We start from the raw sequence: 15,089 nt of genomic DNA on the forward strand, positions 1-15,089 counted from the left end.
AGGATGAATAGTGACACTGTACATTAGAGCCGCTCTACTGAGGGCCCAGAGCTGCCAGTCACTGGAATGACCCCAATTCCTCTTCATCAGTCATTGCTGAGGCTACAACAGCACAGTTGTCTGTGTATCTAAAAAACTACTACCACTGCTACTGCTACATGTGCATGACCAGGCATGTTCACAGTACTCTCTCATAATAACAATGCAGGATATTTTGCATGGCCACATGGGATTTGTGTGTGTGTAGTTTCCATTAGAATAAATATATACAGACCACCTTCAGTGAATACTTTAAGTGTTGGTATGAGGGTGTCCTAATGTTTACTTTGTTTTGAGTGTGATTGTTATATATATATATATATATATATATATCTATATAGATATATATATATCTGCATTTGAAAATAATGCTGCAAATGACTGAAATATACTTACTGCGTAATGGTGTTCTGTACACTTTTTTCATTGAGCGTCATTCCTGGGGGTGGATCATTTTGCAGAGCTAATAGTTCCTTTTGTAGCCTTTTCTGTTGGGTAGAACATGTTAAGATTTCTTTCACATTCAAAAAAACCCCCACTAAAATATAGCATCATAACATGATGTAATTTCATTCGGGATTTCCATTTTAACCGCCGTTTAAAATGTAAACAAACCTCCTTGAAATGTAAAGCACATAACGTTATACGACAAAATGATATATCACTGAATGACGGCGCGACTACAGCTCATGTCATTACTGTAAATGTAACGCAAAACATGAACAGTTAGTACTATCTGGGTCAGAAAAAAGGGAACTACCTGGTACGACAAGACACTATTTCTAACCAATGAAATGATCCGTAATTGACATAAGCTCCAAATCCAGTCCGTGTGTAGGCTAGTTTATGAATTCATCTAAAGTTAACGGTACATATTTTTGGGTTGTTTTTTTTTAGCTAAGGCATATCTCATTTGATTCGACACATAGCTAACGTATAAATTCAACCGAGGCACCTGTTCAGCTCCAGGATATACTGGAATTGGTCAATCTGCGCACTGTTTCGCTACCACTCAAGCTAGCTAGCTAACGTCAGCCAGCTAACAACCAGCAGTCAATTAAGTCAGACGTCAAGACAAATATAAAAATAATAATTACTAGGAGCACCATATTCCTACAATTATAAGAATTATGTTGCTGCGTATAACTTTAAATTGTATCGTCAGTGAAGTCAACAAGATATCAAGCTAGTTCCTACTAGCAACGCTAGCTAGCCTTGGCTTGGGGCTGTTGATGATGATGATAGGCTAGCTATGTTGCTAGCTAACACCAAGCGCTAAAACTGAACAGTTTACGATAAATGCCATCACTATCATTTTAATGTAATTACTACTTCGAACAGGTACATATAAGCAGATGAAGAGGTTAATCAATTGTCCGGAAAGACTAAAGTGAAGGTCAGGTATATTAATAAATATGCGATCGCTGTCAGTTGTATTCTTACCTGCATCGACGCCATGATGGAAACCCCCCTGCATCAGGGCAGAGCAACGCAGAACTGTACGTCAGCTAGTCACATGGGTGGCGAAGTGTTGTTTTGACAGAACAAAACAAACCACTGAAGTGCACCGTTTGCGCGACGTTGACAGAGAAGACCCTGATAAGCCCAGAAGCGCTCATTCATGGCAAGTCTTCAGTGAACTATATAGCACGTCCACAGTTGAATACAGTTAAAAATAGACCTATTGACGAATATCTGGTCCCGAAAACCGGTGGGGCAACCTGGGGGCGTGGGGAGGGAGGGTCAATGACCTCTGCTCAAGGAGGGATGACCTGTCCATCATCTCTGGTCCAGAGTCAGCCCATATAGTCTTTTATCATTTTTCTCCTTCAGTTATGTTCACCGTGACGTTATTAAGAAAGTCTATTAATGGACGAGAAGAGCGAACATTAAATTACATTATATCATTGCAGTACATGATTAGAAACACTTTATACAACAATTTATACACGACTAAGCACATTAAGTGAGCCATATAATCATGTTAGAAATTGATCTCTTGTAATGCATTATGAATAGAGTAGGCTATGCATGTGTTACTTTTATCATAATCTAAACAGCTGTATTTAAATTTTTGTTGGTTTCGTTTCTTCTTTGTCATCTAAAACTGTTTTATCTTTTATCTGTTCAAGAAATCCAGATTCTATCCCCAAGATTCACGTAAAGGTATAAAAAGTAAAATAAATAAATAAATAAATAAAATACAATCGATCCTCTTTGTACATTAAGGCCAAATTACCCCAAGAGCAGGAAACACTTGATTGATCTATATGTCTCAGATAACTATAGGGCATAGTAGTCAGCAAACTTTAGAATAGTTGGCTCAAATATTAATGTAATTTGAGTAAGGCTCCTAAGGTTTCCTTGAAAAAATAAGCCATTACCCTCCAGCACTATGTGCTCAACTTGACAGGGCACTTTCAGTGTTTCTCTTGCTCCACTTCTTTGAGCTCCCATTTGACATAGGTATCATGAACCTAGTAGAGTGGCTAATAGCTCAAAATAGGCTCTTAACAAAGTTATACTATAATCATTATGTATTATATTAAGTCATGTTTAATATAACACATTCATAATGTGCTCATAATGTATTTATGATTCCTTATGGGTTACAAGCAGTGGCATTTATTTTGAATTACGAGACCATGTCCATCAGCTCATACCTCTGACATCTTGCCAACTTTGTGCTTGATTGGTCATAAAGTCAGATTTGCACTTAATGTAGCATCAATCTGAAAAGACAAAGCTGAAATGACAATCAGTAGCATATAACCATGTCTTTCTCTGGAACATGCCACTGTATACTCACCAATCAGCCTAATTACTTGCTGGATGTTGGGTCACAGTATACCCACATCCTGAACTACCACTTCACCATCGTCAACACTCAGAATTGTCTTCCACTTAAGGAGACATCAGCAGTTCACTGGGGCAGCAGAGGCACAAAGCCAGTCCTTCCTGGCAGATTTTCTGTTTGTCACCTTAAAAGGTCATTTGGAGTCAGATTATTTTCTCTGTTAAGGAGGTGCACTCGTGTATTTTGAATTTAGACCTTATATCTCAAGCCACAGAGGAAACATTTAAGATGCGAGATACTCTCATAATGCCTTTGTAATGTTGCATAATGCTCTTCAAACAAAGTGTTATTGAATCCCACAATGAAAACAACTCTGTTCAGCATTATTCTGGAAGAATTGAGCATCGTCTGCCACACAGCTGACAAATGCAAAGTTTGGAAACCAATATGGTTTTGCTATTGCAACAGACACATGGTACAACGGATGTCATGTTTCATGTTGCAATGTTTGATTCCAAAAACAAGTGAATTTTGATTACTTCAGTTTTCCATTGTATTACATTGTTGTCCTGATACAGAAATCAACAAATGATCTAAGAATTAATCTTTTCTTCCAAATTATGTTTCTGGTATCCCAGTACACCAGCATGGGAAGTATAAAGAGCAACACTTCTCCAAGACAAATCCTTTGTTTGAAGATGTGTAGCAAATGATGTACAAAATTGAATACTGTATATTGGTGTGTACAATATCTCTAGCAGCTGTTTTGCAACTCTTTTCAAATCCATAAGTTAAAATTGTACAATCTTTAAAACATTTTGCAATATTTACATTTGCAAGAACAAATGGACAAAAAGTATGATGTAGGGTCTTTGTGAGAGTGGCATTTAAAGTCCAATGAAGTCAGCATATGAAACAAGGTAGCAATTAGCACCAAAGCGCTCACCAAACAGGTCTTTATTAAGATGAAGAGGTGAGGAAAAACGTCTAGGTGGTAACCACATTTGTCACATTCTGCGGAAACTGGTGCAGCCTGCCATATTCATTTATTATATTAAAATGAAATCCTTTACTACCAATAAAATGAGGACAGAAAGCCAGGTGCAAAAAGAAAAATTTAACATACATCTCATTGTGGACATATTCATTTATGTTTTCATATGATGTACATGGCAAAACAAGTTAAATAGTCAAAAAAATTCTAAAAATGTTTTAAGCTGCTACATTATCTCTTTATCATTTTAGCAATCCAAAAAGTTTGCAGCCATCAGCAGTTCCAGTGCGATCTCCGGAGCAATGGGGAATTCAGGTATTTCTGTGGAGCTGTTGGTGTAACGGACCTTGTAGGTGAAGTACATGCAGACCTTGGACAGGACATGAGATGGGATCTCCCTGAAGTTCACTTCATTGGTTTCATTCTCAGCAAATTGGCCTGCAGAGGGTTACAAAAGGTGTCATGAGTAGTTCCAGGTTAAGTAGGCTTTGCAAATCTTCGGTCAAATCTGGAAAATTGGCAAATGTCAAGGGTAAAACTGGTTATTTTCCACCTGTGCCTTATTTCACTACTTTTTGCCATCATGACGATTGATTTAGGGCTGCAACTAATGATTATTTTCATTGTCGATTAATCTGTCGATTATTTTCTCGATTAATCGATTAGTTGTTTGGTCTATAAAATGTCAGAAAATGGTGAAAAATGTGGATCAGTGTTTCCCAAAGCCCAAGATGACGTCCTCAAATGTCTTGTTTTGTCCACAACCCAAAGATATTCAGTTTACTGTCATAGAGGAGTAAAGAAACCAGAAAAAATTACTCAAACCGATTAATCGATTATCAAAATAGTTGGCGATTAATTTAATAGTTGACAACTAATCGATTAATCGTTGCAGCTCTAGATTGATTGCATTCAAACTTTCATCACTTACTTCACTCTAGAGCTTGATGTAGCTTTAGCTAGCCAGAAGCTATGCTGTCCAACAGATATCCATGGGGCAAACACATAGCTGAACCCATAAATCCATTAAAACAAGTCCTTTCAACACCAACACTCACAGGGGGCCTTAAATGGGACCTGCCTACATCCAATTTCCAATTATCCATTGTCTGAACCTTGTATATATTGCGGTATTACATATACAGTATATTACACTCAAGTACTTTGATGCTGCCTTCTATGCATATCGGATGTTCTGTAAATGCGTTTGCCGACTGGGAAAAAAAGTTCACGTCTATCTCCTAGTTTTTGCAGGCTCCGTTATCTCCCACCTGGCATCACAAATTTAGGAAGAGTGTCAACACAAGCAGTAACATAGCAGGGAATCCACCAAAGTCGGCCGTCCAAGATATTAAATATAACAATTGTCAGTTACATTCACACCAGTACAATCTACAGTACCTAAGAAAAGCAAGAAATATCTGCTGTAGTTTGTTTATGATTGATTTAAAATTAATCAGTACAAATGATTGTGGTTGTGGGTGTTTCAACGATTGAAACATGTCAAGAACTTCACAAGCAACAAAAAGCCTGTTTTCCCTGCTTCTTCTGACGTGACTTGAATGCAGCAGAAAACAGGCAGCAAGTAAAGTAAATAAGGAAGTGTGTGAGCAACCTAAAAAAGTATCAAATGGACTATTATAACTGAACTGTCCCGATAAGTGTTCAAACACAGCTATTTAAAGACGTGTACCTGCAGTGTGAGTGTTATTGTGTTGAAAGGACGTTTTAATAGATTTTTGGGTTCAACAGTTGGAGTGTGTGCTTGCCGTGGATGTGTGTTTGACAGCAGCACTCTCGGCTAACTGCAGCTACGACAAGCTCTACAGTGAAGCAGGTGGTGAAAGTTTGAACACAATCAAATCGTCACAATGTCAAAAACTAGGAACATAAGGCCCAGGTTGAAAATAACTGGAATTATCCTGTTAAGTGTCAAAACTGGATCTTTTCAGAAGCTAGTTAGGGGGCAAAAATTTTGAATGGGTCAACACCAATTCCTGAAATTTAAGAATTACAGCATTGAATATCCTATTCTGCAAAGCAGTTATCAAATAATGAATTAACTTCTGCAAGATGCTGCGTTTCAGCATAAAACAAAAGATACAAGATCAGGGCATGTATTCACAAAACATTTTAGAATAAGATTAGGTTCTACAGGCAGGTCACAAAACCTTTATAGAAGGAGCATAGTGCCACCAACTGGACAGGCAAAGTGAACTGGACTACATAAGCCCTGACAACTTAATTATAACATAAACAGACTCGAGCCACTCCCCATCTTAAATCTCATGCAAATCATCACCAGTACACTATACACATTTTTCTATAGAAACTTACACACGTCCTGAAAGGGCACAGGCCAGTAGCTGAGTTTACTGTGATCCCATCGTCTTACATTATATATTTCAATGGCAACTAGGCTGATAGATGAGTATACTCTATGACTTTCCCCAGAAAAATAGGTGGCTATACTCTGCAACTGCATATATTTGACTACACCACTGGCACAATCCATACTGTCTGTGCATCCTTAAGACAGTAGTGCCTGAAAATCCTCAAGATATGGAAAATGTCCCAAGCAATCAGAGGCAATTGTCCCCCCTCCAAAAATATCAATCTGGGTTTACATTAAGTCATATTAGTAAAGTGTGCATTTTCATGTGACCCGAGTCACATGAAGACCCTAGATCATACGTTTTTAATTATAAAGCCCTTTCAAACTGGATTAGTTTTACTGGGGAGGTCCTATAATGTACATGCTGTGTGTAATTCCAGTAAACCATTCATAAAGGATAAAGGATATCTGCAATTTCCCCTCAAATTGCTGCTTGCAGTCCAGATGAAAAGCATCATTACTCACACTTCCCCTTATTTCTGATGGCTGCCAAAAATATAACATACTATTACATTACAGTTGTCAACTAGAACTGGACTGCTGCTATCAGATGACCTCTGAATTTGCTGAAAAACACTAGATAATTTACTAAGTATCATTTACTTTCTGGACATGACAGATTCTCACCGATTAAAATTGGACCTCCCACAGTAAAACAATTAGGTGGGCTGATGATATTATTAGGATATTTTTTAACATTTCTCTGGATCCTCACCTGGTCCGCTCAACATGGCTTTGATAGTTCCGGACGTCAAGGCATGTTCTCTTTTCACAATGAATTCGTGGCCATCTGAAGAGATCAACTTCACATACATGGCATCTGGCCCTTCACAGCCACCATAGGTTCTCTCTTCACCGTCTGTGAGTGGGAACACAAACTGACCATCTCAAACAGGTGTCAGCCACATGCATGAGTACTAGACACAGATTGGATCAACTGTAATGGTTGTACTGGTAGTAGTTGGAAACTTAGTAACAATAGCTACAGATTGACTGTTTGTGGATGGGCAACTTTATGGTTTACATTATTGTGTGCCAATTCACACATCCCTGCTGAATCTGAACAAACATTTTGGTAAACAAACTAACATTATACAATGTGGAAAGACAAAGCCTACACGACAATCTAGGCCAGTGAATCACTCACCCATTATGTCCTGGAATTTCTGTTAATCCTGAAAAGGAACAGACATGGAGACGTTGAAATATCACTCGTATAAACCACAAGTCTTTCTACAGCCAACAAGACACTAGTAGAGACTGGACACTGGCCGTGATGCCGTTATAACGGCGTTATGTTAAACCTTCAGATTTACGTTTACGTTAGCTCGGCCTACAAATGTTTAAAGCCCAGTTAGCTAGAGGTATCGTGGAGTCCAGATTTATGGGCAGGTCTATGTAACTAGCTAACGTTAAACTTACAATAAGATTAAAGAAACGTGGATGTTTTGAAATATCACTCTTCCCCCTCCGGTCCACTTTAAGATAAATCACGGTTGTGGTAACTGCTTTCACTGACCAAAATTTGTTTCAGTGACTTCACACCCGACTAAAACACTAACGTTACATTAGCTAGCTAGCTAACGCCAAAACGTTAGCTAACGCCTAGCTAACCAAGCAAACAGTTTAATTTCTCTTATCGGCCGTCTAGTGTTTAACACCTAACCGGATAAATAGTCCGGAGGGATCCGCACAGTTGAGTCATGCTAAACTCAACAGCCTGTACTCTAAAAGTAATACTGTTTCTTACCACACTAGAGGAGAATGTGGAGTGGAGATTTCGTTTCAGCTAACGTTAGCCACCAAGCTGTTGACACCCGGAACCACTTTGACGTAAACAGCCGTGCGCACCAGATTTCTTCCGCAGTATGCCACAGTAGACAGAGAAACTATCCACTTTATACACGGCTCAATACAAAAGTAGGTATTTCAAAATTCAAAATTCAGTCAAATTATTTTGCCGACAGCCCTCTCTAAATCCTCACGGGGATGACATGTCTTCATCATACGGCATCTATTCTTCCGTGCAGTTAAAAAAAAAAAGTGGAAAAGCACCAAACTAACGTGCAATGAACCCGCACATTTATTTGAAATAGGAGAAGGAAAACAATAAGGATAGTAATCTTTTGCTTGATTTTAATATTTTACAGAAAGATGAGATAACTTGTCATATTTACACTTGGGTTACAGGCCGTCTTTGAGCAGAGCTGAGATTGCCCTCCTGACCCTACAGGGGGCGCCTGTGTTTCAGATTAGCCTTCCTGACTGTCCCTCCTGGCAGTGATGAGGGAGAGCAGGTGCTGATTGAACATGACAGAGACATTCTGCAGGCCCATAAATCTGGATTCAAGAGAGAAAGACAGAGGGAAAGAGAGAAGACATGTTTGCTGCACTGTCTCACATTATCCAAACACTCACGCCAGTCACTAGAAATTGGATCAATTCTGCGTACTGTACATCTTTTAGATGCACAGAACTATGACAGGCCTACAATATGACTATTTACCTTAGTGAATAGTGTTATAACCTCATAGAGTACCTCTGTGTGCACACAGTTTAATAACACCATGCAAGAGACCCACATTTGAGCTTCTAAATAAACTGATGAGTGGGCTGATGAAAGGAGGCACTCCAAATGTGAGTCAAGTTTGTGACAAGCTTTTTGTATGCAGCAACAACAAATCATTAGAGGTCATAAAGTCTCTTCTAACTGTTACAGGAAAGGCGGAGCCCGTCAAAGATCAGAGACAGTTGAGATCGTCAGAGTCATGTTCAGAATGTGACTTTGCCCTGATCCCGACTGGCGTTCTTTTATACAGGAAAAGTGATGACTGCTGAAATCCGAGGCCCCCGAACAGATACAGGGCCATCTGAGCTGTGACACTCTGAGCACTGAGCGTGCCTGTAACCTGCGCCGTTTGACCCGGAGGTGCTGTCTGTCTCCTCACGGAAGACCGCAAAGGTATTTTCATATATATATTTTTTTTACCCCTTGCCTTTTTGGTTGATGTTTCATTTACAGGGGGGCTGTTATGAAACCGCAAGTAACTCATCAGATCAGAGGTGGGACAGAGGCTTTAAAGAAAACGTGACCATGGTTTACAGACGGTGCTCGGGACAGTATATCACTTTGTAATTGGCTGTGCACACTCCAGGTCACTACTACAGATGTCTATGGTGATTTCAGCAGAAGTTCATACCGACCCCCCCACCCCCCCACCCGGTATTTATCTTACAGTAATACCAGGTTTAGCTATGCTGTCACTGTGTGTTCCAGAATGTTCTCGTGCCTTCCTGCCTTTTGACTGTGACCAGGAAGAGAGACGGCTCTCACTCTCTCTCTCTCTCTCTCTCTCTCTCTCTCTCTCTCTCCCTCTCTCTCTCTTTCACACAAACACACACACACACACACACACACACACACACACACACAACTGAAAACAATCACTGACCTTCTAGTCCCCCATTACACCATTAGCGCTTATGATCAGAGAGGGCGGGTGGCAGCGGCTGCTTTGATGTCTCTCTGATACGACCCACCCCACTGCAGCTGCTCTCAGCTCTATTTTGGGGAGGCTGCTGTGGGCCCTTATAACAGGGCTCCCTTAACACACACACACACACACACACACACACAAATACATACAAACACTCTTATCATGCCAAGTGATATCATCCATCCCTTTTACACGTCATTTTGTAGCACCGTGGATACACATCCAGGCCGTCCTGGTACTTGCAGGGTGCAGCTAACTTGCTAGCAAAGGTACAAGTCTATCTTTATGCCTGTTATTCTTTATGCCTGTGTTATTAATTGTTAGTTTGTCTGTTGACAATGGAGACAGACAAATGTTGCACAGTCGACATTGGCTAATATTGACAGGCTTGCAAAAGTGCAAATAAATGCTTACTTGGTTCATCAATGATCTAAAAATCTGTGGTTTGAATAGGAATTTGCAGGTAGCCAGCCCCCCAACTGTAGCTAGCACCCCCCCCCCCCCCCCCCCCCCCCCCCCCATGTACTTAACCCCCCTCTCTGTGTATCTGTAGTCACTAAAATGTAATTATTTATAGATTCAGAAAATGGAATATAGAAAATGAATACATTAGTCTGAGAAAACACAGCATGTTTCAAGCTGTCGTTTAACCCGGCTTCACATTTTCTGTCTTCCTCCAGGAAACCATAAATATTAATCTGGGCAGTTTTCCTGCAAGTCTATATCATCACTAATGAAATAATAATCCGACAGCTCTCTGGCACGGCACCGAAATGACACTCACAACATATTTCAGTATGAGCGCGGCTGAATTACATATCTGCCTCGTAATTCTCATGCTCAGGATATATCAGGCAAAAATTAATATGATTTTTTCCCCTTTTTCGCTCAATGTCAAAGATAAAAACTTGGGTGAGTGCCTGTATAGTATGGTAGGTAGATAGAGTACGCCTCAGAACAACATAGCCTACTTTGCACTTGTTAATACCAGCAGTGTCAATACCACTGGGGTCAATATGTCAATACATGGGCTCGTCTATGAACGGTACAATGGCTTTAGACGGAAGAGCCCTTAATGAAACCAGGTCAGTGTTTTAGTCATGATATGGAAAGATGGGGGAGGAGTGTCTTTGGGCATTTCCTCTGTGCAAAGGGGGTAAGGCTTGTCACAATGAATTTAAGGGTACTGTCCCTTTTGCCTGCAGCAAGATACACTGCCCTGCAATTCTCTCTTCCTTGGTCCTATTCCCATGAGCCTTTGGTGGAGAGGAGCATCAACGACCCAGATCGTTGTCTTCAACGTTGCAGAACCACTTCTGTCCTGTTGAATGAAAGGTGACATTTTATTTCTGAAAATAATGGGAAAATACACTAATAAATACAATAGCTTACTATATTTTTTTCAGAATGTTACATGGTTCATGTAGCCTATTGACCAAGGAAATCTGTGACTGCAAGGTTGTAATGTGTATGAAAGACATTATAGTGATCAGTGTCTAACTGAACAAACTGTGGTTTCGATCAAGGTAAATTGCTTGAGATCAAACCCAGACATGTTGAAGCCTATCAGCACTCATTGGTTTTCACCACAACAACATAACACCACACAGGACAGCAGCCCGTATCATTTGGTGATCGTGTGAACACTGACTCACACAGCACACACATCTGTCAGGTGGGATTCTGTGCTTGTCACAATGTTTGGCGAATCATTCCCATTAGTCTGCGGCCTGATTGGAGTCTTATTACAAGCTATGGGTTGAGACCGTGCCAAATCCATGCTAAATGGTAAGGAACATCTCTGTGGACTCTGATTAAAAACTGGAAAGGGAAACTCATTACGGTTACAAATGCACTCGCCCTAATGCTAACACGCTAACCCTCATGACATGAAAAATGAATTTGCTTATCATGATTGTCACTCTGAAATGAAGAACTTCCGTGCCTGACTTTTGAGGAAATTATTTGTATATATAATAGTGGAATCTATCTCATAATCACGTAACTGTTAAATAATTAGAGAGGCTGTGCAGATAACAGGACTGAGCTTATCAAAGATTTTTTTTTTTTAAATACAATTGCCTTACAGAGGTTTTTTTTTTTAACATGCTGTGTTTATGTGTATGTTTTTCAAGATGTTTTTGTAAATTGCAGTGGTGAAAAAAGCATAAAGCAGTCCCCCAAGAAACATCATTACACTCAAATCATTGCCAATGATGTAAGTAGGTCTACAGCACAAAGATGATTCAGAACCATTACAACAAAGTGACTTTCTCACAAACTGATCACAAACAGAGAATGAGGCGCAAGTAAAATGTCATGGCAGAGTAAATAAGAAGTCTGACATTTTCCACAAACATAAAATGGTCATTTCTGAAAAGTAATGAAAAAAGACATGGTTGCTCTGCATGCTTGCATCTACAAAATGATGTGTTAGCTTATTGCCTCCTGCTCCATAGATGATGAAAGGTTCACATGACATAACAGACAGATAAGTGGATGCGACAGCCATTTACTTTCAGTAGCTTGGGGCTAATGCGCTGTGCCGGGGCCTTGCCTGTTTGAACTATGATGACTCACCCCACAGACCCTTTGATAAAACCTTCACCATAACTCACACAGCATAAGATGAACAGGACATGAAAAGTCTTGTGCTCAGATCACATACATGTGGTTTATGTTCTTCACAATAGTCATCCGTGTGCCTTCCCTCATAAAATGTCATTTGGGAGCTTTGACAAATGAAAATATGACATGGCATGGGTGTTTGTATGATTAGGCATGCATAATAGTTTATTTTAGATGCCACAGTGATAGGCACATGATTTAATAACTGAGATTTGTTTGTGTAAATACTGTATGGCAGACGAAGCGATGCTAAGCTAGGCTAGCTATGCGAGGCATGGAAAGCGGATCTCCTTAATACTGATGTCTTAGCAACAGTTTTGAAAAACGCTGGGCACTGATATCCCCTCACTGCTTACAAGCCTTAATCCAATTTTAGAAGCACAACCAAGCTGCATTTTAGTTGGGAGGTGGAGGCTTGGTCTCAGAGAGGGAAGTTAAATATACACACGAGAAACTCTTGCTTTCATCTTGGTGGATATACGCCAGACTGAAGATGGCTGTGTCCAAGCCAATCCTCGCAAGACGCACAGGCTATAAAATAATTATCCTCAGGCAATTTATTCATCTCGTTTAATCAAATTCATCAACATCAAACATGATAATACATACATATGTTCCCTACTGATCTACTGATAAGGTTAACTGAACAGGATCATTATATTTCAGGCCCTGTGTGATTGTGGCTTCAATCGCAGTTGATGTAAACCCTTTTTTTCAATGCATTCATAGGCACCTTATGTAACAATTTCACTTGTTGCAAAATATAAGCAGCTATTTCTGTGTCCACACATCTGGACACGCATCTCTGAGGTTGATTTCCGCTCCTTGATTTCCGCTCCTAATTCACCTTTAGGTGGTTGTGAAATACCTGCAAAATATCCAGACAAACAATAAGGAGTGTCCGGTATGACAGCAGGGAGCTGCTAAATTCATCAGATGGCAAGTGGATGCTTTTAGTAGGCCAAAGCCATGCCTGACCAAGGTTAAATATGGGAGGAAATGATTGTACATGCCAGCATCAGGTTGGCAGTGTAATTGCTGTTGTGTTGTAGAGCAAATTCACAGTGCATCTGTCTATGTGAATGTGTGTATGTGTGTGTGTGTGTGTGTGTGTGTGTGTGTAAGAAAGAGAGAGAGGTTTGAAGAGGTAGTGTGTCAGTTTTCACCCCGGGTGTTGACGGTACACCCACCTCTGCTGAATATCAACAAGTCGGTAGTAGATTCTCCGCCCTTATCAAACGCCCCCCCCCTCAGGATCATGGCTGTCATTATATCTGGTGGAAACTGTTAAATGACCTCTATAAAGGTAACATATGCTTATAAGGTTTTGGTTTATATTTGTCCTGGACCGCTTGTGCAATTGAATCTTGTCCAGCATTCTGTGCTATATCAGAATAGTAACAGAGATATTCTATACTATTACTGACAAGTTGCACTTCACATGGGGTTTTTTAAAGAGCAAGGATTATACACTCTCAAGAATATTCCTGTTTTGGAGGCAAACTTGCTGATTGGTCATTTAGAAAGTCTGCTGGGCCATCATCACCAGTGCCAATCTTGACACATGATATTATCAAACCTCTGATCTGAAAGAAAGTAAACAAACAAATAAGCATAGGTGTTTGCTTATGTTTTTATAATTTTGAACAAAAAAAAAAAAAAAAAGATATGTACATGCAGTATATCCTGAAACTTGAGTGAGTTGAATTTACCCTCCAAATGTAGCACCAGGATAATCAGCTCCACAGAGAATGCAGATTTCCAACTAAAATCTAGACTATGAAAGGTGATCAGGGGAGGAGCGAACTCACTGTAGTGTTTGCAGGATCCGCCAGCCTCGGGGCAGAGGGCACAGCAAGTGTATAACATGGTGTGGCTGATCCCAGGCAGGTGCCGCTGCCGGTGTAACAGGACACTAATCCGAGCCTGATCAGCAGTGGAAACAGTACAAACTGACCTGAGATGAGCCGGGGCACCTGCCTGTGCTCACACCACTAATGTGAGACCCTGACTAAGATGCTTTGATTTCATGCCTAGCCTTTTCCCCCCGGATCTCATTATGGAAAGGTCACCATGAGGCCATCATTGCTAGGAGGCTAAACACAGATGAGATGATTGACCATAGAGATACGTGGAACAGAACATGAAGCTGGAATTTAAAACACTATGAGGATATGAGACAAAAACAAATCTATTCTGTGATTGCAGCAGCTTTACAGTACTCATGTATGCCCACTGCAGTTAGATTGTTTAATTTGCTCCTGAAACAATGATGTTGCATTTTATGCCTGTATAAGAATTGTGTATGTTGCTTTAATGTGAGACTTTGTATTGCACTATATGAAGCCACTGACTCCATGTCTGGTATCATTAACTGATGTTTGTCCGTATGGATATATGTTTCAGTGATTTGCTATGTGATTTTATTGTTTATGTTGTGTTTTATTATGTGTTGATATTATAAACCATGTTTGCAAACCAAATTTCTCTTACTGGGCAATAAAGTTTGAAGTGATTGAATTGAATTGAAACAACATAACTCACCAAGAATTTATCCACAGTAGAAATCAAGATATATCAAATCATGACCAACCAGAGGGTTGACAGTTGTGACATTAGTGGTGATTTGTGTTGGTATATCAGGTTCAGTGTAGGAGAATAAAGAAATATCAGAAGTAAGCAAGATCTCGTTTAACAAGGCATAACATCTTTATTGTTATACACATAAATTCATCTCCA

The 15,089-nt window shown here is 39.9% G+C and overlaps 1 protein-coding gene across 1 annotated transcript; it reads right to left on the reverse strand.

Annotated features, from left to right (window-relative positions):
- Positions 1 to 3,938: 3,938 nt before the first annotated feature.
- On the reverse strand, positions 3,939 to 8,105 carry LOC139649013 (elongin-C). The gene is made up of 4 exons (XM_071525296.1): positions 7,976 to 8,105; positions 7,373 to 7,400; positions 6,941 to 7,084; positions 3,939 to 4,268 (listed from the first exon to the last, which is right to left on the reverse strand). Exons 2-4 carry the CDS (start codon positions 7,374 to 7,376, stop codon positions 4,078 to 4,080), a joined length of 339 nt encoding a protein of 112 aa, XP_071381397.1. The 5' UTR covers positions 7,377 to 7,400; positions 7,976 to 8,105; the 3' UTR covers positions 3,939 to 4,077.
- Positions 8,106 to 15,089: the final 6,984 nt, after the last annotated feature.

Source organism: Centroberyx affinis, unplaced genomic scaffold, assembly GCF_046629955.1.
Source record: "Centroberyx affinis isolate AG114_WGS23_722 - 3 ecotype Tasmania unplaced genomic scaffold, CSIRO-AGI_Caff_v1 ptg001285l_1, whole genome shotgun sequence".
NCBI lineage: Eukaryota > Metazoa > Chordata > Actinopteri > Beryciformes > Berycidae > Centroberyx > Centroberyx affinis.